Below are 24,384 nucleotides of genomic sequence, written 5' to 3'. Positions count from 1 at the left end.
CAGCCGGTAGTTAAATCTGAATTTTCAAGAAATTGAGATGTATGGTTGCTGCAGAATTCGATGCTGCAGAAATGATTCAACTGATTTTGTTAAACTAGTTGTTAACTAGAAAAAAAGTCTATATTCCAGTTTGATAACGCTTGCTTATTTCGAGCGTAAAAATAACAATCTGGACATCCTCATGAACTTTGCATGTGAAAAAATGGAAAGCAAAAAGCCATATCATCTATGAATCAAGTAGCTCAAAAAAATTGCAAGATGTATTAAAAAGGAAAACTTATACATTTTTCGGTTCAATTGATGAATGAAAGCTGAATCAATTGTGTTGATTTAGTACTAATTGAAGGTTATAGAGCATGCTATTCACAGCCGTTAAGTTGCCACAATTAAGGCACCAATATTTGCGATTTAATTTGGAAAAAAAAGAATAGTCGCACTATTACACTACACTCGCTAAAGCTTGCAAGTATAAAAAAAAAGAAATTATAATGTTCAACTGTTTTCACCCTACAAAATTTCTGTATGGTAATTTTAGGATGGTAGTTTTCAACAAATTTCATTTGCATATAAATGTTTTGAAACACCAGCTTAAACTTACCATACAGAAAACTTGTAGGGTGAGAACACTTGAACAATTTCATTTCTTCTTTTTGTTACACTCGTAATAACTACTCTTTTTTTCAACGTAAGTCGCAAATATGGGTGCCTCATTTCGTGAACCTTTACGGCTTTTGATAGCATGCCCTATAACCTTTGATTAGTAAGTTAACACAGCTGATGCTTTTTTGATTCAGCAAATGAGTCCAAAAAAAGCTATTTGTTTCTAGTACAAAACAAAAATTTGATTTCAGAAGTCTGTCAGTCAAATATATCTCGCAGCATTTTGAAAAACTTTGTTCCTACATAAATTTTATGTCCCCTCAGGTTATATGGGCAAGGTTGCCGAGAGAGAGGTAATATATATGACAGATAATTCATTGCGCTGCATGCGATATCTGGGGAAATATGACATCTAATCTTATATTTGACAGATCGCCTAAAGAGGTTATTATATCTGCCTCTCTGAACTTAATGGAGTGGAAAATTCACTTTTTAGGAAATTTAAGAAATCCACGGAATTAAGTTTTAGAAACGAAAAGCTCATCCAATCAATACGTCTGATTTATTCTGTGTAATATCATGAAACAATCAGTTTTTTTTGTTTTTCTATCTTCAATGAAAATCACTGCAACGAAATACTCGTTTTCTTGAAAATAAGAAATAGCTATTGTTCATCTTCTTTGACGTTTAATTAACCATTTTAAAATTCAATTCTTAGAACAATTTACTCTGGTAAAGATGAAAACACTATCTGCAAACAAAGTAGAAAACAATGTGTATCTGAAAACAAACGAAGGAAAATTTTTTATCTTTACCAAATAAAAGTAATTTCTTAATAAATGAAAAAAAAAATTTCAAAAAACTCAGCTTTTTAAAAATAGTTTTTGTAAAATTTAAGCAAAAAATTGTCAAATTCAGAGTAAAACTTTTTTCCCAATCAAATTTGGATTCCATTTACTCCCTTTAGTTTTTAAATTTTTGTTTTTCACATTTTCATTATCAAAATAAGCTTTTACTTCGGATTTTCTTACGTTTTCCTGAATGTTCGAAACTGGACTACACGTTCTTGGATATTCATTATTGGACTAATGAATCTATCATAATCTCGGACATTCGTAATTGCATCTCCACAAACCGTGATTTTCAAGCTTCTTTATTTTTTTTTCGGTAATGAACAGACAAAAACGAAAGTTCAAAGACGTACAGATTTTCAATACAAAAAATTACAATCAATCTTAAATTCCATATTGCGTTTTTACATAAAATTACTTATAAAACTGAAACAAAATTATCGAGAATTTTATTCAAGTTCGTTTGGTAGAATTTAAAGAGAAGAAATGCTGAACAAATTTTGTAGAATCTACAAAAATTATCAGTTTTTTTGAAGCTTTCGCTGAACCACATGCTGAAATTGTTCCAAGCAAGAAAGGAAGAATACGACCTTTTTTGTCCAAAATCAGCAAAAGAAAAAAATTTAACTACTCGTGTAACCATCACCGATGCTCTCCTCTATCATTGCTTGAAGCTGAATTAGTTATTGCAAAAGAATATTTTCGGAGTTCAGGTACTTTATCAGCTGTAAAAGATCCCATATACTTCAACTTGAGCTCTGGAATTCTTTCAATAAATTAAACAAGAGAAAAAATTATCAATCTTTGCAATTATTAGCTGATTTACATCTGAACACAAAAACATCGATCATTTGATAGTACAATTTGGTTAAAAATAAATTAGATGACTTACATACACAGTTCAAAAATTGTTGAACATTACTTTAAATTCTAGGCTATAGAAATTTATCGGTTTTTGAACAATGCAGCATTCATTTTCTGTTTTGTTTTGATGCCTAGATCTGAAGAAAAATGAAATGGGTAATATCAATTCGAAATGTCAAAATTTTCAAATTGACCAATTGTTAGACGAATGAGATATTAGACAATTTTCACAACTGTTCCGAATTTATCAGTTTGAACATTTGGTGGTCTTTCTCCTTAGACAATCATTTCCTTTACTTGCTACAAGCAAAAACGGAAAAAAACTCTATTCTCAAGCTTTTTCCATTAAGTTCTGTTTAATGCAACTGCTCAGCTGCATCCTGTATTGAGGTCAATATATGAAGATTCATCATCAAAAAACGTTTTCTTATAATGAAGTACAAAGACTGAGAGTACTGTGGCTCTTTTCCACCAATCAAAACCCATGTTTGATTTTGCTTTAAATCACAGCAAAGAAATGATTCAAGTCAGCACTTTGAATGATTAACACCTATGATCCTTTGAAAGAACGGCCATCTTCTGCGTAATCTTATCCACAATATATAATTTCCTTTATATTTGAATACTTCTGCACCCACCCGTTCTGAATCTTTTTCATTCATGAATACAACTATATCAACAATGCCTGGATAAAACCCCGGTTTAATATTGCTCAATTCCGATGAGTTGATTTCGAATATGATTAATTAAATTTCTTTAAGCATCCGGAAACATAAATAAACTCATTTTTATTAATTTTTACACTTAAAACAATAGGTCCATACATTGTTTAATTTGAAAAAAGTCATTTTCTCTTAAAAAATAAAAGTAAGAAGAAAAAAATCACTCAATAAAAATTCTGGGAGATTTCAAATGTCTAAATTTCAAAAATACCAAATACAATTTTCTTATTTTTTTAACAGGCTAAATAGCCCATTTCTCAGATGCCGTTGCTCAACAGAAACGAGAATGAGAAAAATGACCTCGGAAACATGTGAGTTTGGGCACATGCAGCTCGACACTGGAAAAATTGTGCTAAAGGAAATCTTTTTAGTCCTGTTTCTCAAAACTTCACTTACAAACTTCACATCTTGAGTAGAAATAGAGACACATTTGGAGATGACCTAACTTCAGTCATCCTGTGGACAAGTTGGTTACGGAAAAAAAATCCAGTACCCAATTCTAATGCCTCTGCTTATCCGCAAGGGTCACATATTCAAATTTAGTACTGAAAAATCTTGTATCTTAATAAATCTTGTATCTTAATACATGGCCGAACCTATAACTTATCTTAATACATGGGAAATTCTATTCCCTATCTGAATACATAGCATGGAGACCGGATGTCTATAACCTATCTTACTACATGGGGGTCAATAATCACCCCTCCTACTGATCAGCTCACACATATACTTCTAACATTATTGACTATTTGCATCACAATAAATATCTTTGAATGTCAAGAATCTTTTTTGATAGTCATTTTAATAACCTCGACTAATTAAGAAATTGGTTCATAATTTGTTATTCCGGAGTGAAACCCTGAAAATTGATATTTATTGCCTAAATTGAAAGTCGTTTTTCGGTTAATTTGCTTTTCCGTAATTGGAGAGCATAATTTGATTTCCTTTCCTTAAATGAAATTGAAAAATCAAATATACAAACAACTTTTAAGTTTTAAAACTTTTTCCTGAAAAACAAGCAAAAAACACAGTCTAAAGAAGTGTTCTTCACTTGGTTCATTGACACTTCATCAGAAATTGACAGCGGTACGACATACTCAAACTAATGATGAAATAACTAGCACGGAACACCGCTTGTATTAAGTTTTCTTAATAGTTGTACAAAAACCTTAATGAGATGCAGAAATGTTTGATCAATACTGATCAGAAAAACTCTCACTCGGTACACAATCTGGGGCAAGTCGGGATTCTGTTCCGACGCTCTTTCTCCAAAAGCACTCTGATGCTGTTGGCGTCTTTCTTTAGATACCAGAGTCTCAAACGGTAGTCTGGAGACGCAGTCATTTATCGTACACAGAAGAGAGACAACTATACTGAGCCTGAAAACAGTTCAAAAAAAATTGAGCTCATTCCAGAATTTGGGACAATTGCGCGATAGATTCAAAACTGGGCAGTTTCAAAAAGGGGTGGCTTTTAGCGCAACTGACGTACACGCTATTATCGGTTCTAACAAAAAATTTGAAAACATCAGTTTAAACAGTTTCTAAATCAGCAGTAAATGTTTTTCCTGCCGAACAACTTACAATATATGGTACTCGCCATTTTAACTCAGCGTAACTTTTTAAGTTCAAAAAAATTTTAAGAAAATGTGTGTAATTTCCTAATTTTGTTCACCTAGTCAATTTACAATTTTGTTGAATAAATCGGATATATCAGTGTTGCATTAACTTACATTTTTTGATCTGGCAGGAAATTTGAGACCAAGTTGACGACAGAAGCAACCAAACTGATCACTGTCTCGTGTAGCTCCCATGCAGTAACCTCGGTCAGCAGAAATGCGTCAAAAATAGTGAGCACGTGAGTCACCGATAATTGAGCCAGAGTAAACTCACTGGGCGATAGGAACTTGCCAGATGGGATGAAACTGTCTTCCGGGTCACGGTTGAACTGGAAATAATAAAAAACAACTGTACTTAATTGTTGTCTAAAAAAATTCTCAAGCTCGGAAAAAAAACAGGCTTTCAAGCAGAAAAATCAAACTTAATCAGTCCTAATTGTTTTTTTTTTCATTGTTCAAGTTTTAGGCGCTTAGCGAAAACTTGGAACATCAATATTGTTGCCTAAGAACAAAGAGAAAACAGATCTTTCCTTTTTCTTAGAATTATGTAATTATTTACAGTTCGAATACCTTGAGATGATTGAATAATTCATGAAGACATTCCTCGAATTTATATGAAGGCTTCCCATTTGCTCCTGATGTGGGGTTGCAGATTGAACTGACAGCTGCAATACAAAATGTGGACAGGGCTCGACACCTGAATAAAAGAAATGAACAAAGCTCGAATGAAATTCAAGAGAAAGATAGCCATCAGGCACATGATTTTGCGTAGAAAAAAAGACACACTACTGAAAGACACCCGAAAACAGACAAGTTTTCGTTAATCATAAACCGTTCGATCCAAAAAAAAGTCGGTGAAATTTTCTGCCTCAAGACTCCGGATGAAGGCAAAATTTTTTTCGCGATTTCTGCAGGAAGCAACCATTAATAATAAAGACAAAAGAGAAGGGAGATTTGATAAATGGAAAATTGGCTAAAAAAACACCTAAGGAATTTTGCTATTTCCCCAAGACCACTACAAAAGGTGTTAAGTTGCATCTCAGCTAATTTTTTTTTCGGTCAACTTCTCGTAATGTGACACTCTATTCAAATTTTAAAAAAATGAGTTCTCTAGATGTACCGTTCTCTAGTTTTTTTTTCTCAATTCAAAAAAATTTAGGAAATTTGAAAACCAGAAAAAAATTAGGGTCACAAAAAATCGGAAAAAAATTGAAACAACAATATTCAGAAAAATGAATCAAATAACTTCAATAAACTGCTTGAGTGACCTCGGGCGGCAACAATTAGAATGCAGATTGAAAATGAACAACGGAAAAAAAGATGAAGCCGTATTTTTTTGCAAAACAATATCTCTACCGCAAAAACGGATGAATTAGTAGTCTTCATTGAACAATTGGCTTTTAATGTTAATATCAAGCAGTATCGAAAAAAAATCAACAAAAAACATTGTCACAGCTGACTACATAACACCAAACTCTGTTACAGAAGAAATTCTCAACAAATTAGAAAACCATCTCGACTGTATTTTTATTTTCCCAGCAAATGAAAATGTAGTTTTCAGTGATTTTTTTTATAGATGTCTCACAAAACACACAAAAACTAACTTAACAGCCAACAAGTTATACAGAAACTTGGCACTCTATGATAACATAAGAACTAGATTGATTCCCAAAAAAATGACCATGATATTGAAGAATATTTGATAAATATCAAACACACTTAAGCTAGCGATTAGCAGGTTTTTCCTTTAAAAACTCAAAAACATTCGAAAAAAAACACATGAAAAACAATGAAGTTTAAAATATTGCCGCAAAAAAAAGAAGAAAGACTAAAATTAAAAACTATAAACCATCAACTAAACGCGGATCTGGTAGCATATAAACAGCAATCAAATTTTGTCAGAAGAAAAGTAACAGACACAAAAACGAAAACACGATCAAAACAGACTGAACAAATGTTCAGCACAAAATCACCGCATTTTTAGGCTTTTAAATGAAAACAGAGGAAATACGAGGACAGGCAGTTCAGTAAATTTAACTTTATAAAATGCTGAAAAATCAAATAACATTTTTGCAACTATCAAGAGTGCTTCATTTCATCATAAAGCAAATTCACCGCCGATCAGAGCAATCTCAATCAATTTTTCATCTCAAGGGATAATAACAAAAAATCATCAAAAAACTACAAACTTAGAGAAAATATCCTCTCAAGAAATAATAAAATTAAATTAACCAATATCTACAAATCTCGTTGTAATCGGCACAACTGGTCCAAAATACAAAAATTACTTCCATCTGGTATTACAATACATGATGCTTACGTACGCACAGATATGACATCAATCATGCCACTTGAAGCTAAACTTCGAAACAATAACAAGAATTCTTTTGAAAGATTCAAAAAAACTACGAATAAAACTTTTAATTTTGCAACCAACTGGGTTTTTCGCATGAGAAACTCTGAAACTATTATCAAAATCCATTAGAAGGAAAAGTGAAATAAAGATTCTACAATCAACAAAAAAGATACTGAGATAATTCATCTGCAATTTAAAAGCATCATAAAAACATTTGAAAAAAAAAACACCAAAAATAAATGAGATCTCATTGACAAAAACTTAGCGAACGTTTAACCTAGTTCTAATAAATTTTTCAATTTTACACCAACAAAAACAAAATAACTTTCTTAAGCACAATTTTCTAGAAGTTTTATCTTTGGATACTAGACTAGCTCCAGATTTCTTAAGGGTTCGAAAACTAAAGACGAAGAAAGTATATAATAAATTTTTTTTTGATTTCTGTAACTTTTTTTTCTAATTGAGGCGCTTGAAAGCAGATCCTAAGAACTAATAGCGTCCTCCTAATCTAGTATCAGTCAAACATTTTGCTTATTTCACAAAAAAAAACATTTGTTTAGACTGGAAACATTTTATTATGATTATTATTAAGTCAAACCAACTAATTGTAAGTAAAAAAATATTAATCTCAATTAACTGGAATTAAAAATCGCAAAAAAAATCATTTATATTTTTAAAATTAATTTTCAGATTTAAATTTTAAGGACTAGTAGTTAGAAAACAAGCTTATCGTTAATTTGCGTTTCAAATTGATAAAATTAACTCAATTTGAAACAACTGGAATAAAAGGTAAAACTTTTATTCCGCTGGGAAATCTAAAAACTAAATTCCTGTTTCAAAGCTAGAAGTAATTCACGTTTTTTCGCGCCATTTCCACATTCATATTTGCAGAGGGCAACTAACCTAACTTTCAGCAGATGAATTTAAATTGAACTCAAAAAAGGACATATACCAAAGCACATCTGTTGTTATTATAGCATTTTAAGACTGCTGAAAAAAAATAACCAAGACCGGTATAAGAGTCTTCACTATGTTCATCGACTTTCAAAAAGTTTCCTCTTTTGATAAATTTGATCACTCAATTTGAGAAAACTGCGTCAAGAAGTTTTCTATTTCAATGAGAACTCCCTATTAAAACCCAGTCTTTTCTGCGAATCGCATTTTTTAGAGCCTTTAGCTTGTAATTTAGCAAATTAATTTATTTGAACTTCAAAGAAAGAAAGAAAGAAAGAAAGAAAGAAAGAAAGAATTTATTTCTTCGATCATACACATACATTTACAAAAAAATCAAACAAATTAAGCAATTAAATTTTGGTGAACGTACGTATTATCTGAAGAGGATAGACAAAGGGCAAATTAGATGCCCACTAAATGTCTACCCAGTATATACTGACCGAGACATAGAACGTTAATGTGTAAATTTAGATAGTTAATTAAGCAGCAAGTATTTTTGTAACTGGAAAATTTCATATTATTACAAAAAAAAATTTCTCGAAAACCAGCAACTTCTGGAAGGTCATATTTTTTTTGGGTAGAATCAGAGCTTCAGATTGGTCTCTGATAGCACCCAGATTAAGCAGCAATTTTTGAAGTGAAAAAATGTATTTTCGAAGTTTTTTTTGTATGTAATTAATAATCAAATCAAGGCGACAAAACATACAAATGAGCAAAAGAAAATTTCTCCTAAAAACAAACAGAAAAAAATCACACGGTCTACATTATTACGCATTCAATTCGTTCATAACCAATTAAAAGTCATAATATTGTGGTTTAGAGATGTACTGCAAGCTAATGGCTGAGGCCCGAAAAAAGAACGGACGAGAAACCCTTTACTTTCCTAGAGAAACCCAGATTCGTGTCATACATTGACAAGTTGCAATTATCAGCAGCTGTTTTATACCCTTTCGACTGGAATAATGTGATATCAAATTTGCGTTCAATATCGGAATAGTTAATAGGGCAACAGCGAATATTTTCGGCCGTATGAAATTCGGTTCGATTGCTGCGCTAAAAAAATTCAATTTCACAAATAATATTGACAATTTCTCTCCGGGGACTGTGATGTTTATTGACAATTTAGGTGGAATGGACACACAATTACAAAGTTCTGGTATCTAGTCAATTTTAACTCCATCTGCTGCTATATTTGATCACACTTGAGGTAGGCCTTCGAAACTTTCGATTATTTTCCAGCTTTTGATGTCAGAAATTGTGATTATAACGGTCAAACTAACTAGGTCTCACACAACAAATTAACCATATGTTCTGTTTCGTTTCATTTTTTTGTTCCATTCCATATCAACGGATAATAACTGGAGACCAGTAGCTGAAAACTTTTGAAACTTAGCTCTCATGTACCGATTAATATTCAAACTACTCTTGTTGTTGGCAACTTTAGCAATTTCTCTCGCGCAATATGGTAAGTTATCAAAGCCAGGATTATAATATTTCTTAGTTTAAACCGATTTCGCTTCGATAAAATTTTTAGTTTATGCAAAATCAAAACTAAATTAGGCTTTTTAGGTCGATAATATTTCCGAATTGTCTCCAAAAATTCCACAATATTTCCCAAAAAATTAACTTCAGATCAAATTTAGGTGTTTATAATAATTAGAAATCATCGCTTGTTTCAGAGCTGACTGAGAGACAAAAATGGCAGTCGCTGGACTCCCACAACAAGTTCCGCAACAACCTCGGGTGGAAAGATCGCAAGGGCAAAAAATTCAGTGGATATGCTGTGAACATGAAGAGACTCAAATGGGACGATGAACTGGAGAAGTCAGCTCAGGAGACTGCCAATTTATGTACAAAGGGGGGTCTTCTTGGTAGAAATGGCCGGCTACACCGAACCAAAAACAGAAAAAATTGTCACAACAGTTGTTTGTTCTTTCCATTTTTGTTAATCAAACCAACAAAAATAAGAGCTTTCAATAATCCATAATTATCAAATTTGTGCCTAGAAGTATAAAAACATGCATTTGGCTTCCACTTGTCGTATATATCAATTTCGCCAAACTGAAACAATAGATAAATTTATTTGGCTGGGAAATCAGATAATTAAAATTCATTTTCGAAATTAGAAGTCAATCACGATTTTCGCGACCTGCACACTTCCGCTGTTCTATAATGGAGTTTGCGTTCCTTTTAACAAAAAAAGAACTGAACTTGAAAAATAGTAACGAAAAAACTGCGAAACAGCCAACTGACAGCTGAAAAGAGTAATCAACGCAAGAAAGCAGAAAAAAATTGACTTGTTATTCTTAAAACCTCAACTTTTGAGATTCAGAGAAAAAAAATATTTTCCCTTAAAGCTCTTTAATTTTACGAGCAAGTTATGACTTGTTTTTTTTTTTTGATAAAATGAACCCAATTTGAGAAAACTGGATCATTAAATAAAATTTTTATTGCGCTGGGAAATCTGAAACTTAAATTCCCTTTTCGAAATTAGACTATTTACACTTTTGCTGCTCGAAAGTTGAGTTTGCCTTCTTTAAGGACATGAGCTGAACCTGAAACTAAATCAAAAGTGAAACTGCGAAAAGTCAAAAATCGAGCGTGAACAAACTTTAAGATTTTTTACAAACGTTAAGATTTTTTCCTGAAAAAAACACCAAGACCTATATTAGAGTACCCACTATGTTCATTACTCTTAAAAATTAAATTTGAGCGGGACAAATTTTAAGACTTTTCCTTAAAATAAAAACAATCACCACGACCTATACAAGAGTTTGAACTGCGTTCATCGAAGCTTAAAAACCTGCCCAAATCTGACATTCCGTTTTGGGTAAAAAAACAATGAGAAGTTTGAAGTTAGTTTGGTTAGGGACGGGCTAGTAGAAACAATGAGAAAAGAACACCCCCCTCTACTGACATAGGAGCACATTATTCCTATGGTGGGCGTGAATTGGAAACTGATGGACCTATTTGGAGGTCACGTGGGTGAAAACCTGTACTTCGGGGGAGGCTACAAGGCCAACAGGAATGTGGGGAACGACTTTGTCGCAGGATGGTATGAGGAAATCATGTTCTACGACTGGCATAAGCACAACTGTTACCGTAAGACTGTTTTCAGTATTGCGGATGCTTCCTTACCGCACATTACAATTACATTCCCTCTTTCTACAAACTAATACACAGTGAAACCCCTCAGATCGCAAAATTTCAACTTTAAAAATAATTTGTGTATTATTATAGCAAATGTGCTCAGAAGGGTTTTTTGATGAGTATGTCCAATTTTATGACATTTTCGCGGCCGAAGCAGTCACAAAAAAGTTGAAATCAACCTTCTAGAAAATTATATCTTGAATAAAATGGCTGACCTAGTTTTATTTAAGGTTTAAAAATCTAAAGCAAAAAAATTATAAAAATGATAAATATTTGGGAAAAAAACAACTTTTTCTTTCAATTTCTGGGTCAGAAAATATTACCGAGCAGTTACATATGCTGCTACTATTGTTGATAGCTCCGTGAGTCAAGAATACAAAAAGTCTCGATATTTACACCATACTCAATGATAAGGTTAGACAATAGTACCCTTATTGACCTTTCTGCTTTCAGCGAAGAACGAATGTGGTCACTTGACCCAGATGCTATGGGACGACACTGAGTTCATAGGGTGCGCACAGCAGAAGTGCCAGACTACCTACAAGAACAGCAAAAGTCCGCAGACATGGACCAACTATGTTTGCAGGTACAATTTATGTATTTCGGCGGAGTCAGAAACTGAAACTTACGCCTTTCATGACAATAAGATTCACTCCGAGAAAGTCTATTCTCCCCAAGCGTCTATGAGCATAAGGCCCAGAAGCAAATTGAGGGGGATCGGGCCTCTTTTTTTTCAGGATTTGACCCTCAGGCGACCTATAGGTCCCCTCTTTTATACTATTTTACGACATCCACTCTGTAGCGAGGCTGCAATTCGCAAACACTAGCAAGAACACGACAAAAAAGCAGCTTTTAGGGTCAAATAAGAAATAGAAATAAGCCTCGAATTACTAAAACTTTCCTATGTATTGGCTTCGAACATGCGACCTCGAGAATTGGAGTCTCGCGCCCTGCCCTCTCGGCCACAAACTCTGAACAATCGGCAAAATACTAATCACAAATAAAGCAGCTGCGTGCTGATAAATTTCCCATGCGATGCAGCAAAAGTGGTACCAAACACAGATTGACTCAATTTTGCGAGTAATATTTCGGAATAAAACAAACTGAAGGCACCCAAACTAACTTTGCATGAAATAAATTGGAGAGCATAAAGCCATATTGTATAAACTATAGGCTCATTTCCAGTTTCCCACCCCTCAAAAAGTTACAAAACTGAAAAAAATTTGTTCAGCTGTTCACGCTGACACGTTTTGATGCAGTTAGGAAAAGTAATTTTATTTAGACTTTAATACATTGAATTTCAGAAAAAATAAAATGGAAGGACTGGAAAAGAGCCAAATTTTGCATTTCAAAAAATTGTGACATATCATGAATTACAAAATTTCTGAAATCGAGTTTTTATTATTGTTATTTTGTTTGAAACAAATAACTTTTTTCGGTGCAATTGATGAATTAAAAATGCGTCAATTGTGTTAAATAACTGTTATTCGAATGTCAAAGCTCATGATATCAAAAAGCCGTAAAGGCGCCACCAAAGTGGCACCAATATTTGCGACTTAGATTAGAAAAAAAACAGCATAGTCGTACTATTACACTAACCCTCACATAAGTTCGCAAGTGTAATAGTGACTTATCAATCAATATGAAATGAGTTAAGTAACCTAAACTGTTGTTTTTGGCATCTAATTTTTAAATTTTGCCTGCCGGGCAAAATTTTCGCAAGAGTTATCGTAGTGTTTTGGCAGAGCTCGGATAATCCATTTGGTCGATTTAAAAAAAAGGTGGACGAAAATATTTTCCGAATAACCCCCCCCCCCCCCCCCCCCGGCGAAATTCTGAGATCTGTTCTTGATCAGGGCTACTCTTACATTAACAAGTTTCTTCAGGTACGGACCAGGTGGCAACTGGCAAGGGCAGAAACCATTCGAGACAACCCAGAAGTACAACAAAAGGTGCAAGCACGGCCTGGTGCCCGATGACAAGTATCCCAGATTGTGTGTTTAAACAACGAGGCAATCGCACTCGACCAACTCGCGTGGATTTGAGAGAACTATGATTCCTTGCTTTTGAAATACACTACAAACTAAAAAATATTTATCCATAAAATTTATAATTAAATATCAACATAAAAAGTTTGTCTTAATATAAATATGCACTTCATTTGTTGTTCGATGAACTAAATCAGGAAATTAAGCAAACCAAAATACACAACGTCTAATAATCTTTTTTCAGTAGAAAGGCTAACACAGAAGATGTTCAAAAAAGTATTTTTCTGACAGCATTCATGATTTCAATTTTGAGCATACATTGAGTTTTATTTCTGTCGAAGCACAGCGGAAACTTTAAACTATGTTTTAACACTACCCGCATCCAAGTTTAGGCGTAAAAAATTGATTATAACGGATTATTATGATGATTTTTTGACAATTATAATCAATTATAATTACCAAAATTAGGTCTTTAAGGGATTTATAATTGATTATAATCGTGATATTTTCCAAGAGACTATAATCTTTTATAATCGATTATAATTGATTGTAGTTCTTACTAAAAACCCTTAAAATCAATTATAATCGATTATAAACTCTTATTTTGCCGAAATTTTTCTATATTCGAATTATATCTTATGGGTTATTATTTTTGTGTCAAAAAGAAAATCTCTAAAAAGAGAGATCTCTTGAACACTTTGGATCATCTGAAGACAAAGTTTTACCACGAAACAAAAGTTTCATAGAGATCCTTTCATATGAGTGGAATGGTTCTAGCGGTAGATGAAAAATAAATTTTCCGAATCAATCATGAAACTAAATCAATTTGCTGATGTTTTGGTGTTTCAAAAAGCTTAAAATATGCATCACAAAACAACTCTAATTGGGAAAAAATGAAAAAAACTTATAAATTTTAATTAATTGGAAAACTTTTAAAATATTTGTCTCATTTTTTATAGGAACCAACGTCTAGTCTACAAAAAGCATAAAATATAAGCAATTTAGATGCAACTTCGAAGACAAAAATGGACAAACAAAAGGGATTATAATCAATTATAATCGCTTATAATGGATTTTTGTGCAAAACTAATGAAATAGAAATTTGAATAAAAATAATGGATTATAATCAATTATAATTGTATCGAAAAATCGTTATCATCGATTATAATGGATTATAATTAATTATAATTTGATTTTAAAAAGAGAGACTATAATCGAGAGATTGTAAATTATGAAGAACAAATCTGTTCATAATTGTCAATTTGTTCACCACGCCAATTTTCATTGCATTATGACAACGTTAATTAAGGTTTTCAAAAATGAATTTGAAAGGGGGACTGGAAAAGAGCCTTATAATTGATTATTAATTGATTAAAATCGATTGTTTCTCAATTTTAGAGAGACTTGTACTAAAATCGTAATATAATCGATTATTAACGCTTGAAACTGGATGCGGGTATTAACGGCTGCTTTGCTCCATATTTTAGGTTAAGTACAATGAAGATTGACCGGTCCTCAAAAGGTGAGCAGATCCCCTGTGAATACGTCGTAGATCTAATTAATTAGAAGGCCAACTCGTTTTAGGTAAAAATTAATTTCAATTTATTTTCAGGGCAAGCGCCGAGTGCAATTTGATATTCGAGAAAACACCCACCTAATGCACATAACACAAAAAATTGCGAAAATTTAAAAATAAATTGAATCATCACAAATATATATTGCTACAATAAATCGACAAGAAACATCAATTTATAATTCAAACTATAACTTAAAATCACAAAACATCTCGTCAGTTTTTCCAGTTTGCGAATCAGCTTAAATTCGGCCATTCATTGCCGATTGGCTTCTTTATGAGAATAATTTCTACTAGCGAAGGTTCTTTCGCGAGTTCTAATTCGTTAGTCTTCATCGCAGTGGTTTCCGAGACGTCTTTATCCTCGACGTCTAACCACGTGTGTCCCGAGGCACTTTCTCGGTCTGCTTCTTCGTTTTCGGCCATTTCAACTTCGGCTACTTCGCCGCCATTTGCCTCATCCGAAATAGAGTCATCGACTGTAAACAGCGGAATTACATCACGATCTTCCTCCTCGTTGTCCTTTTCTTCGTCTTCCGATGAGCTCTCGTTCTCTCGGCTTCCTTTCAAATTCGGCGACCCATCAGTATCCATCTGCTTCTCATTCGTCTCTTCACTATTCTTATTCTCGTCTGATCTCCTGTCTGAGTCATTAGCTGCCAAAGTTTCGGAGCCCCAAGCTGGCGTTTTCTTTGCAATTTCAGAAGTTTCCTTCTCGATTTGTGAGGACAGTTTTTCATTTATGTTTCTTTCCGCTACCAAAACCAATTTGCCACTCGGAAGCATCTTCGACGCCAAGGATTCCAACTTGACATCCCCAGGAACCCTCAAGATCCTCGAGAAGGTCGTGGAGCTGAAGCTGGATTCATCGTTGCTCTTCCACTCTGCGGAGCCCTCCAAGAGAACCGTCCTTTTCCTTTCGTCTAAGGTTATTTTTGTCCTCTCAGGGTCCATTCCTTCGATCTTCGTTGAGCAGATCCAATTTGAGCTTGACTCCTCTTTCATTCCTAGAAGTTCCAGCTCCTCTCTCGTCAACTTGTTTCCCATTTTCGTCAGTTTTCCCAGCACCGAAGCTGTTTCTGGCCTTCTAGTTAATTGCTCCTTTTTCTGTTCAACGTCAAATGTCTTCTTGTTTGTTTGATGTTTTTTCAGTGATCGGCGGACTTCGTCGCAGTTTTTGCATCGTAGACTAGGCTTTCTGGTTTTCGACGGGCTTATAGCGGGAGCCAGAGTAATTTTAGCGACTTTTCTTCGTTCGGGGTACGGCAAAACATATGCAAGGGGCCTCCGCTTCAAAAGTTGGAAAGGCCCAGAACACGAAAATAGATCATCTGTTGCGTAAATTTTTGGCAGAAGCATATTCTTCGACAGTTTAGTCTTTTTCAATTAACTTTAAGTTCAGCTGCAGAACAGTTTAAAGCTTTTCAACATGAAATGTAAGATTAATGATAAGGATTATAAGTAATTACATTTATATAATCTTGCTTCGAATGTTCTAGAACTTGGACGAAAAAAACTCGAAAATTGTAAATACAGAAAATCAACATTGTTCCATAGAATATTCTAGAATATGCATTTTCGCATTATTGCATCAGAGTGTTTTGCCTCATTCAACGCAACGCATTCTATAAACTGAAGCTACAATTGATTTATAAGGTTCCATAGCTCAGTCGGTTAGAGCATCGTGCTAATAACGCGAGGGTCGAGAGTTCGAGCCTCTCTGGGACCATTAATTTTTTTGTCAAGTTATTTTTCTAACATTTATTAACACGATTAAGGAAGGACAGAATCGAATATACAGGGGCCTTTTTCCAGTTTCGCAGCTAGGGTTGTGCAGTTACTAGTAAGTAAAATTCACTTACTAGTAAGTCAAGTATATTACCACTTTTTTACTAGTAAGTTACTTTTACTTACTAAGTTTCAAAAATTCAGGGTCTGCTTGAAAACTACCAAGTATGAAGACATTTTACACAAGCTCAAAATCCGCTAAATAATCATTATGAAGAATCATATTATGAATTATGAAGAATCATTATTAAGTAAAGCAGCGTTGCAGTATATGAAGGCTCTTTTTCCTTTTCCCCCCACCTCACATATACATCAATTTTATGAAGTAACGAGGGGTTTTACAAGGTTACGTATGAAGACCAAATATGTTTGTCATAGCCTAATTAGTCCGCATACCAATTTTTGTAACAATCCGATGATGTGAACAAAATTTTACTTTTAAAATTTCGCTGGTGGGGGGGGGGAAAGGAAAAAGAGCCTATATGAAAACAAGTTTATCTGCTCTTTCGACTGATAATTGAGCCTCATTTCTTTCAAAAATTTCATTTTGGTTCAACTTACTAGTAATTACAATAAGCCTTATTTTACTTACTAGTAAGTAATTCCGCACAACGAGGGCTTCCACAAAAATAATGGTAGGGGCCCATTATGGCCCTAAATAATGGAGGGAAAGGACAAAGGTTGGCAACTATGTATGGAACTGCCTTCGATTATGGCCATAATTTAGGGATGACGTAACCAGTAGCGGATTTAGGGGAGGGGGTGGGGGGGGGGGCGGACGCCTCCCTCAGGGATTCGACCCAGGGGCAGATTTAGGGGGGGCGGACCCCCCCTCAGGGACTCGATCCCCTGCCGACCCAAAGGGTCCCCCCTTTGGTACTTTTTAAGAAATCCATTTTTGCCGACTGACCCTAAAATTTTCTAAAGGCGCCTTTGGCGCCAATGTATACTAACTTTGAGGGGGAGCATGCGCCAAAAAAAACGCAATTTTTTTGTCAAATTTTTCAAAAAAAAAGCCTAAAAACGGCTTTTTTGACCTGTTTTTTTTTTCAAAAATAAGCCTGCGGCGCAGAAATTTTGGCCAAAACAGGGAGGACTATTTAGTGCTTTAGGAGAGCTCGGAAAAAAATCAAATTGGTCGACCTAAAAAAAACAAAAAAGGTTGTTGTTGTTGTTGTTGCCCTTCTGAGATCTATTCGTCGCTCGTTGTTGGGTCCAGGGTTGTGGGGAGTTTCAGGAATATTGCTGTCTTCTTCGGTTGCTTCCAGAGATCGGCTGGGGTTAAGTTCGTAGGATTTGCGATGCAGTCGAACAGGTGTATAGTTGTGTGGCTTGTTTGCTCGCAGTCCGGGCAAAGTTCGCTTACTGTCTGGTCAATTCTGTTCATGTACGAGTTCAGGAACTTTGAGTAGCCGGATCTGAGCTGTGCCAGTGTTCTTCTTGTTGTTCTTGGTAATTCGGTTTCTTCTTTGGCAATTTTTGGTGGATTGTCTCCGAGGACTGCTGGGTATTCGTAGGTTTGTAAGGCGTCGCGTACCTCATTTGTGTGGATCGTTTTTAGCAGGTTTCTGTACTTCTTTTCGATTAGAGGTCTATTGCTGTCGAGTAGAGGTTCAATGTATCTTTCTTCATATCGTGTTTGGAGGGTTTCTTTCATGAGTCTTGGTGGGTTCTTGGGTTCTTTCGTGAGTAAACAAAAAAGGTCGTCAAAATGTTCGAAAATTTTTCGAAAATCCGCCCCCTCCTCAAAAAATCCTAGATCCGCCCCTGATTCGACCCGCTGCCGACCCCAAGGGTCCCCCCATTGTACTGTTTTGAGATATCCATTTTTGTCTGACTGACCTTAAAACTTTTCTAAAGGCGCCAATCTATATTAATTTTGAGGGGGGAGCGCGCGCCAAAAAAACGCGATTTTTTGGTCGAAATTTTCCAAAAAGTGCCTAAAAACGCTATTTTTGGCCTGTTTTTCAAAACAGGGTCTTTATAGGTGTTTTCGAGAGCTCAGAAAATCAATTTGGTCGATCTAAAAAAAACAATTTTGAAAATCCGCCCCCCCCCCCCCCTCGAGAAATTCCTAGATCCGCGCGTGGAAGTAACCCCATTATGTAAAACAAAACAAATAGTGAGCGGTGGAATCCCTCATACGCGAAAAAAAATCACACTTGGATCGCGTCAAAAAAGCATGAATCCACATCACTTTGAGGCTACTCTTCTTAAAAGTCAATAAAGAGCTTTGGGATGCTAAACTCGTTTCAAAAACAAAACTTCTTAAGTGACGCACGCCAAATATGAGTCTACATAATTGCTAAACGACACCAGCCAATTATGACGTATTAGCCGTACCAGTCATTTTGAAAAAAAAAACTTTGCCAACTAACATGCCTCAATTTACAGAACGGACGCATCTTAACTTGTATACGAAAAATTCATTAAAAACATCCGACACTGCCCAGGTTCGAACCCTCTTAATTTGTGGCTGGTCTTTTTCCCTACTTCTACGCCACAGATCCATGATACCTTGAAGCTTAAGTGCGATTTGTAATACAATAGTCTGTGGTAAAATCCTTAGCATTGGCTGTACTTAATAGCTGGTTATTTTGTCGCAACAATTGAATCGCAACTATATTTGCAACTTAGGTTGGAAAAAAGAGAGCTCATACTATAACACGCAAGCTATGCTTGCGTAAACAAACTTGGAGGACTCTTCTTCCACTTGCTTTTGTCAGAGACCCAACTATCTGACGCTTATTTTTGTTCTGAAGACAGATTTTACGCTGATATACTACATCAGAGTCAAAGCCTGTGTGAATCGCAAATCGCTTTATTGGTCCAAAGTGTTTAAAAGGGAAGGGTTCTCATGCTTGAAGGACCGAATGCTTGAAAAATTTTAGCCAATCAAATCGCTAAGCGTTTCTATGCCATTCTCATAAAATCCAAGTTAATATTAACAGAAATTGTATTAAATCAGTGGCAAATAATCAAAAATATTACAAATTGCGGGTTACAACCGCAATACTATTCCGATAATCATCAAGATTAATGAGGTCAAAATTATAAGAATTTTTCAGTCTTGAAAACTCATCTGCTTATTATCTAATCGGTCAATATTAAGCCTAATGGCCTGGATTTATTTTCTTACTTTTAGGTTTTCGCGATTTACTTTGAGATTTTGAATACTCAATTCTGATTGGCTGAAAGTAAACTAGAATAAATTTCAAGCATTCGGTCCTTCAAGCATGAGGGACGCCACCTGTTTAAAACATGGCCAAGAAGTTTTCTTTGTCTGAAATTTAGGTGTCAGGTGTCATTGAATAAGGAGTTCTGCCTGAAAACTTCAACTACTTAAACAACTTCAACTGCTCTTTGTATTCAAACGTATAGGTTAGAAACTTATGTTGATTGTTGTGAAATGGTAACTCCACGCATTCAAGTATATAGCAAATTGCAAAATGTTTTAACAGGCAAAATTAATTTAAAAGAGCAACCTGACAATTTTAATGCAAAATTTTCAAGCTATCTTGAGCTATAATTTTTGTCTCAAAAACTAGCTTCTGCATGCACAAATTTCTGAAATAGGTCTTGTAAATTTGCTCTTGTAAATCAATTGGACAGTTGCTCTCGGACATTTGCTCTTGTAAATCAATTCAGTCTATCCAACGTTTTGCTACTTATTATATACTTCATGAAAAGTTTGTCGGAAAACATCTAAAAATTTAAGAAAAATTCTGAGCTAGAAGCTATAAATATATAAAAAAAATTCCCTGAAATTGCTTTTTGTCTTTCTTACAGCTGTTTCAACTTTAATGCTCTAGAAAAGGTGTGGCAGCTCAAAAACTAGTATTTTCGGCCTATAATTAGCAGCAAAAAGTTGGAACAGGCAAAAATAACTAAAAAGAGCAATTTGTCAATTTTGAGCAAATTTTGCGAGCAAATTCGAGTTTTTAGTTGACCTTGAGTCATATTTTCTGTCTGAAAAATTAGCTTTAGCATGCAAAAGTTTTTTGAAATAGGTCTTTTGGTATTTTTAATTAATTCTGTCTGTTCCAATTTTTTGGCAACTCTCTATAGAAGTTATTCAATGTATAGAGAGTTGCAAAAAGTTCGGACAGACAGAATTAATTAAAAAGAGCTACTGTCTAGACATCAACGGAAATTAAAACTGAAATAAACATAACTTCGGAAGTTCATAAAGCAGAGTTACGGGATCTACTTAACAATCCCCCTTTCAAAGGGGAAGAGATCGTTAATAAGATTACTTGCAGCGAAATTTCGACCAATCAGAATGCAGCAAAATTCGAGCTGACATACAATGCTCTAGTGCGAACTTACTACTGTTTTCATTTACAGGGGTAGAGATTCTTTAGTAAATACAACAAGGGGAGGAGATTGTTAAGTAGATCCGAGTTTCGCTCAAAACCTATAGCCAAGGCGTTCAATTGCATCCGAAGCGTCGAAATAATTTATAGTAAAATCTGGATGTTCATCGCAGTCTTTAAAAATTAGGCTAGCATGATCATCAGATAATCGACGATCTCGCATTTTGAATTTGGTCTGACAAAAAATTCAAGGTTGTTCGGCTTCAGATTTTGCATGCAAAAGACCGTCAAAAAGCACTGATTGTTCATTTTAATTAATTCCGTCTGTCCGAACTTTTTGCTACTAATTATAGACATCTCGAAAAAATTGTAACCGGTTTTCAATGCTCCTTTGGATGTTCGGAATGCATTTTGAAAACTCATTTCCAATTTCTAGGTCATTTTGAAGCCTCAAGAACATCTCAATTTTTTAAAAACTATCAACAAGCAACGGAACCTTCTATGAATTCAATGACTCGCAATATTCTATTTTTGTTGCACTTTACAATAGTGTGCATGGGACAAAGTGGAAACGAAGACCCATTTGCCAGGTTTGGCGGATGGCACGGTAGCAGTAGCGGAACTTCTGGAGGAAATGGTCAATCTTCTTGGACTGGAAGTGGAACTAACTTTCAAAATGCGGGATCAGGATCGGAAACCGGATCTGGAACAGCACCTGTACCGACACCAAATGGAGAAAATACTCCTCCAGTCCAATGTGAAGACAAAGACGAATACTGCGACCAATACGAAAACCGTGGTTTCTGTGACTCACAAAACCAGTACTATCAATACATGCGAAAGAATTGCGAACTGTCATGTAGATTTTGCATACCTCAAAGCCCCTCAGCAAGTGGAATAGCTAATTGTCCTAGTCCTAGTTCATGTCCGAGACTCGGGTGCGGAGAGGACCAGGTGTTGTCGCAGGCAGAGAACGACTGCTGTCCCAAATGCATAACCAGACCAAGCCAAGGCTGCACTCCTGTGTTCGAACACCAAGAAATAGTAGGATTCGAATACAACAACTTAAAATGTGACACTGTTGGACCTATAATCCACTCGGCCTGTTTCGGAGTGTGTGCCAGTGCTAGTGTACTGTTAGTTAATGGGGGCGAATTCAAAAGATGCGAGTGTTGCCAGGGCAGCGACTGGAAGACTCTGACTACTTTGATCAACTGTTACAGACCTGGTTATATTTCACCCGGACCCCAGACTTACGATTACACCGTAATTACGCAATGCAGTTGTCGAGAATGCAGTGATACGGCATCTAACAACCAGGCACAGGGATCAAGTTCCGGATTAGCTGGTGCAGCGGCTAATTTTAGAGGAACAGCAGGAAATTCAGATTTTTGGGCTCCGGCTGCAGCAGAATCTGGCGCCGGAGAGGGCGAAGTTAATGATGAGTCATTTGGCGGAATGATGGTGAAAGTTGCCTCTTTCAATTCCTGATGACTCATCAAAAATTGTGACAAAAAGTAACTTCGATGAATTTCTTGCTGATAAAATGAATATCGCAGTTGCATAGAATTTAAAAGAATATTTTTCATAAGTACAGTTTTTTATCAACAACGAGGCCCGAGGTGAACAATTAGCAAAGAAAACTAAATGATGATGAGGTTACTTAGATAAAAACTGCCGTAGAAGGTAGACACTGAAATAATATAGATCAATATGAAAAAAAGTAACGAGCGCATGATAGTCGATCCATATATAAAAACATATATCCAAAAAAATAGTGAATTTCCAGAATCTATTATGATTGAAATTTTGTAGATAGAACTAGCGCAATTTGACACAACTGAATCATGGAATTTTTTCACTCTAATGGGAAGAACTTTAATCACAGACAGTTTAAAAGTGCCAAAAACTTGGAAAAAAAGTAACTTTTATGTAACCATAACTGTTTGGCTCTTCAACGGCTCTACAACGGTTTGTTTGGCTCTTCACAAAATTTGGGTGTGAAGAAGAGAAAAATGTTTCAACACAGATTTTTTGTGGCATTTGCAAAAATTGGCACAGACGAAACTGACTTAACAAAAACAAGGGAGAAAACGCCCAAGAATATTCTCAAAATGCAAAACAAGAAGAGAGGAATGAAAATAAGCATCATAAAATTATTGCATGTGCCGGAATCGCACCACTCTAGAATTTATGGGCGGCACGTCCTAGCATCTGTGCCATGCCGCTTAAAATCTAGAAAAACTAGCCACGAAAAAAATGCAATTAAACTGCTAATAATATGCAACAAAGGTTCTGCTAAATGATTCACTTTCATGAGCAAGTTGCGTTGGAAAAAAGTACATTTGTAATTTAAAACTACGCTCAATAGCCGTTTGTGTACACAAGCAATTGAAGAACTTTTTAAAATGGTATTTCTTTTGCTTGAGACGGGAAAATAGACAAATGAAAAAACGTCAAAGAACTCAAAAAGATGAACTAGAAAAAACTAATGTGAGGTGCAAAAACTTTAGTTTCATTTTAAAAATTCCCCTAGCTCCTCTTCCGTTGATTTTGGTAGAGCAATTGCTTAACAAGAATTGTTCAACTATTCCTTCGCTTGCATATGATATAAAAATTGGCGGTATAATTTTAATATCTGTTCATACTACATGGGGTAAACTGTTGCGCATTAGTTCTAACTCAACTTTTAAACATTGACCTCAAGAGTTAGCTATGCCAGCAACAAACGAAGATTAGTTTTTGTACAGTTCTTTGCAGATATAAAGGTCCATCTACTACCGAAAACTAAAAAAGATACGTGAAAGAAAACCCCTTGATCGGAAAAAGGGAAATGGAAGACCTCGAAAAATAGCTGGTAATTTGTTGAAAAAAACTGCCTCAATAGCTTTAAGAAATCCGTATATTTCCGCTCAGAAAATTGCGCTAAGACCTAACCCCGAGGATGGCATAATTGTACACAAAACCACGGTTCAGCGTACATAAAAAAGAAGTAACATTTTGAAGAAAATCCCTAGAAAAACTCTGGGAATAACCACCATCCATGAGGAAACGAAACATTTTTGCGGAAAATTGGAAACTATGGCTTCGATGAAGTGTGAATAACCAATGAAAGCATATTCCAGATGCACAGAAACAAACTGACAGTCTGGTGTTCAAAAAATGGCAAAATATCAACAATTTCAGCTCCCAAAGAAAGTGATGGTGTGGGGAGCAATTTCAGTCCGAGGATTCTATCGTAAAATAGTCGATGGCCCAGGAAAAATGAATGTGCCTAAATATTGTCAAATCCTGCGGTAATTTTTCCGTACGCTGACGCACTTTTTCTAGAGGTCTGGATCTTGCAGCAAGACGGTGCTCGCCCACACACGTCAAAATTTACTAAAAACTGGAGGAGGACAATCATTTCCATATTTTGCAATGGCCGCCAAACTGAGCTATCACCCATTGAAAATGGTTGAAACATTCGCAAAATTGTTGTGGAAAAAATCTTCCACAAATATCGAAGAGTTGAGGAGATATAATCGAATGCCAAGATGAAGTGACTGCGCAAATGAGGTTAAAGTTAATGAAGTCAATTCCAAGCAGACTGTTAAATGTTAGT

At 35.1% G+C, this 24,384-nt stretch overlaps 3 protein-coding genes and 1 non-coding gene across 4 annotated transcripts in view; 3 read left to right on the top strand and 1 right to left on the bottom strand.

The window, feature by feature from the left end:
• LOC134839745 (ral GTPase-activating protein subunit alpha-1-like) overlaps nucleotides 1-24,384 on the bottom strand; it is a 328,394-nt gene that overhangs the window by 49,237 nt on the left and 254,773 nt on the right. The window contains exons 29-31 of the mRNA XM_063855368.1: nucleotides 5,226-5,352; nucleotides 4,770-4,984; nucleotides 4,257-4,416 (exon numbers count right to left, since the gene is read on the bottom strand). Coding sequence (XP_063711438.1) covers nucleotides 4,257-4,416; nucleotides 4,770-4,984; nucleotides 5,226-5,352 — 502 coding nt within the window. The remainder of the gene's footprint in view (nucleotides 1-4,256; nucleotides 4,417-4,769; nucleotides 4,985-5,225; nucleotides 5,353-24,384) is intronic.
• LOC134840312 (uncharacterized) lies at nucleotides 9,177-13,247 on the top strand. Its single transcript, XM_063856071.1, has 5 exons — nucleotides 9,177-9,430; nucleotides 9,645-9,824; nucleotides 10,888-11,067; nucleotides 11,569-11,701; nucleotides 13,002-13,247. Exons 1-5 carry the CDS (start codon nucleotides 9,364-9,366, stop codon nucleotides 13,117-13,119), a joined length of 678 nt encoding a protein of 225 aa, XP_063712141.1. The 5' UTR covers nucleotides 9,177-9,363; the 3' UTR covers nucleotides 13,120-13,247.
• Nucleotides 16,332-16,405, top strand: Trnai-aau (transfer RNA isoleucine (anticodon AAU)). Its single transcript has one exon. It is a non-coding gene; the product is annotated as a tRNA-Ile (tRNA).
• On the top strand, nucleotides 21,099-22,351 carry LOC134840362 (uncharacterized). The gene has a single exon (XM_063856129.1). The coding sequence runs from the start codon at nucleotides 21,282-21,284 to the stop codon at nucleotides 22,269-22,271; it is 990 nt and encodes a 329-aa protein (XP_063712199.1). The 5' UTR covers nucleotides 21,099-21,281; the 3' UTR covers nucleotides 22,272-22,351.

This window comes from Symsagittifera roscoffensis, chromosome 2 (genome assembly GCF_963678635.1).
Source record: "Symsagittifera roscoffensis chromosome 2, txSymRosc1.1, whole genome shotgun sequence".
Lineage (NCBI taxonomy): Eukaryota > Metazoa > Xenacoelomorpha > Acoela > Convolutidae > Symsagittifera > Symsagittifera roscoffensis.
The sequence above is the reverse complement of the archived record's forward strand: the minus strand, read 5'-3'. Positions and strand labels throughout refer to the sequence as shown.

Excerpts from the sequence above, each read along its gene's own strand:
- LOC134840362 (XM_063856129.1), top strand. The coding sequence starts at position 21,282 with ATGAATTCAATGACTCGCAATATTCTATTTTTGTTGCACTTTACAATA.
- LOC134840312 (XM_063856071.1), top strand. The coding sequence starts at position 9,364 with ATGTACCGATTAATATTCAAACTACTCTTGTTGTTGGCAACTTTAGCA. Across the intron at positions 9,825-10,887 it reads TGCCAATTTATGTACAAAGG|AGCACATTATTCCTATGGTG; the intron begins GGGGTCTTCTTG and ends TACTGACATAGG. Across the intron at positions 11,702-13,001 it reads TGGACCAACTATGTTTGCAG|GTACGGACCAGGTGGCAACT; the intron begins GTACAATTTATG and ends AAGTTTCTTCAG.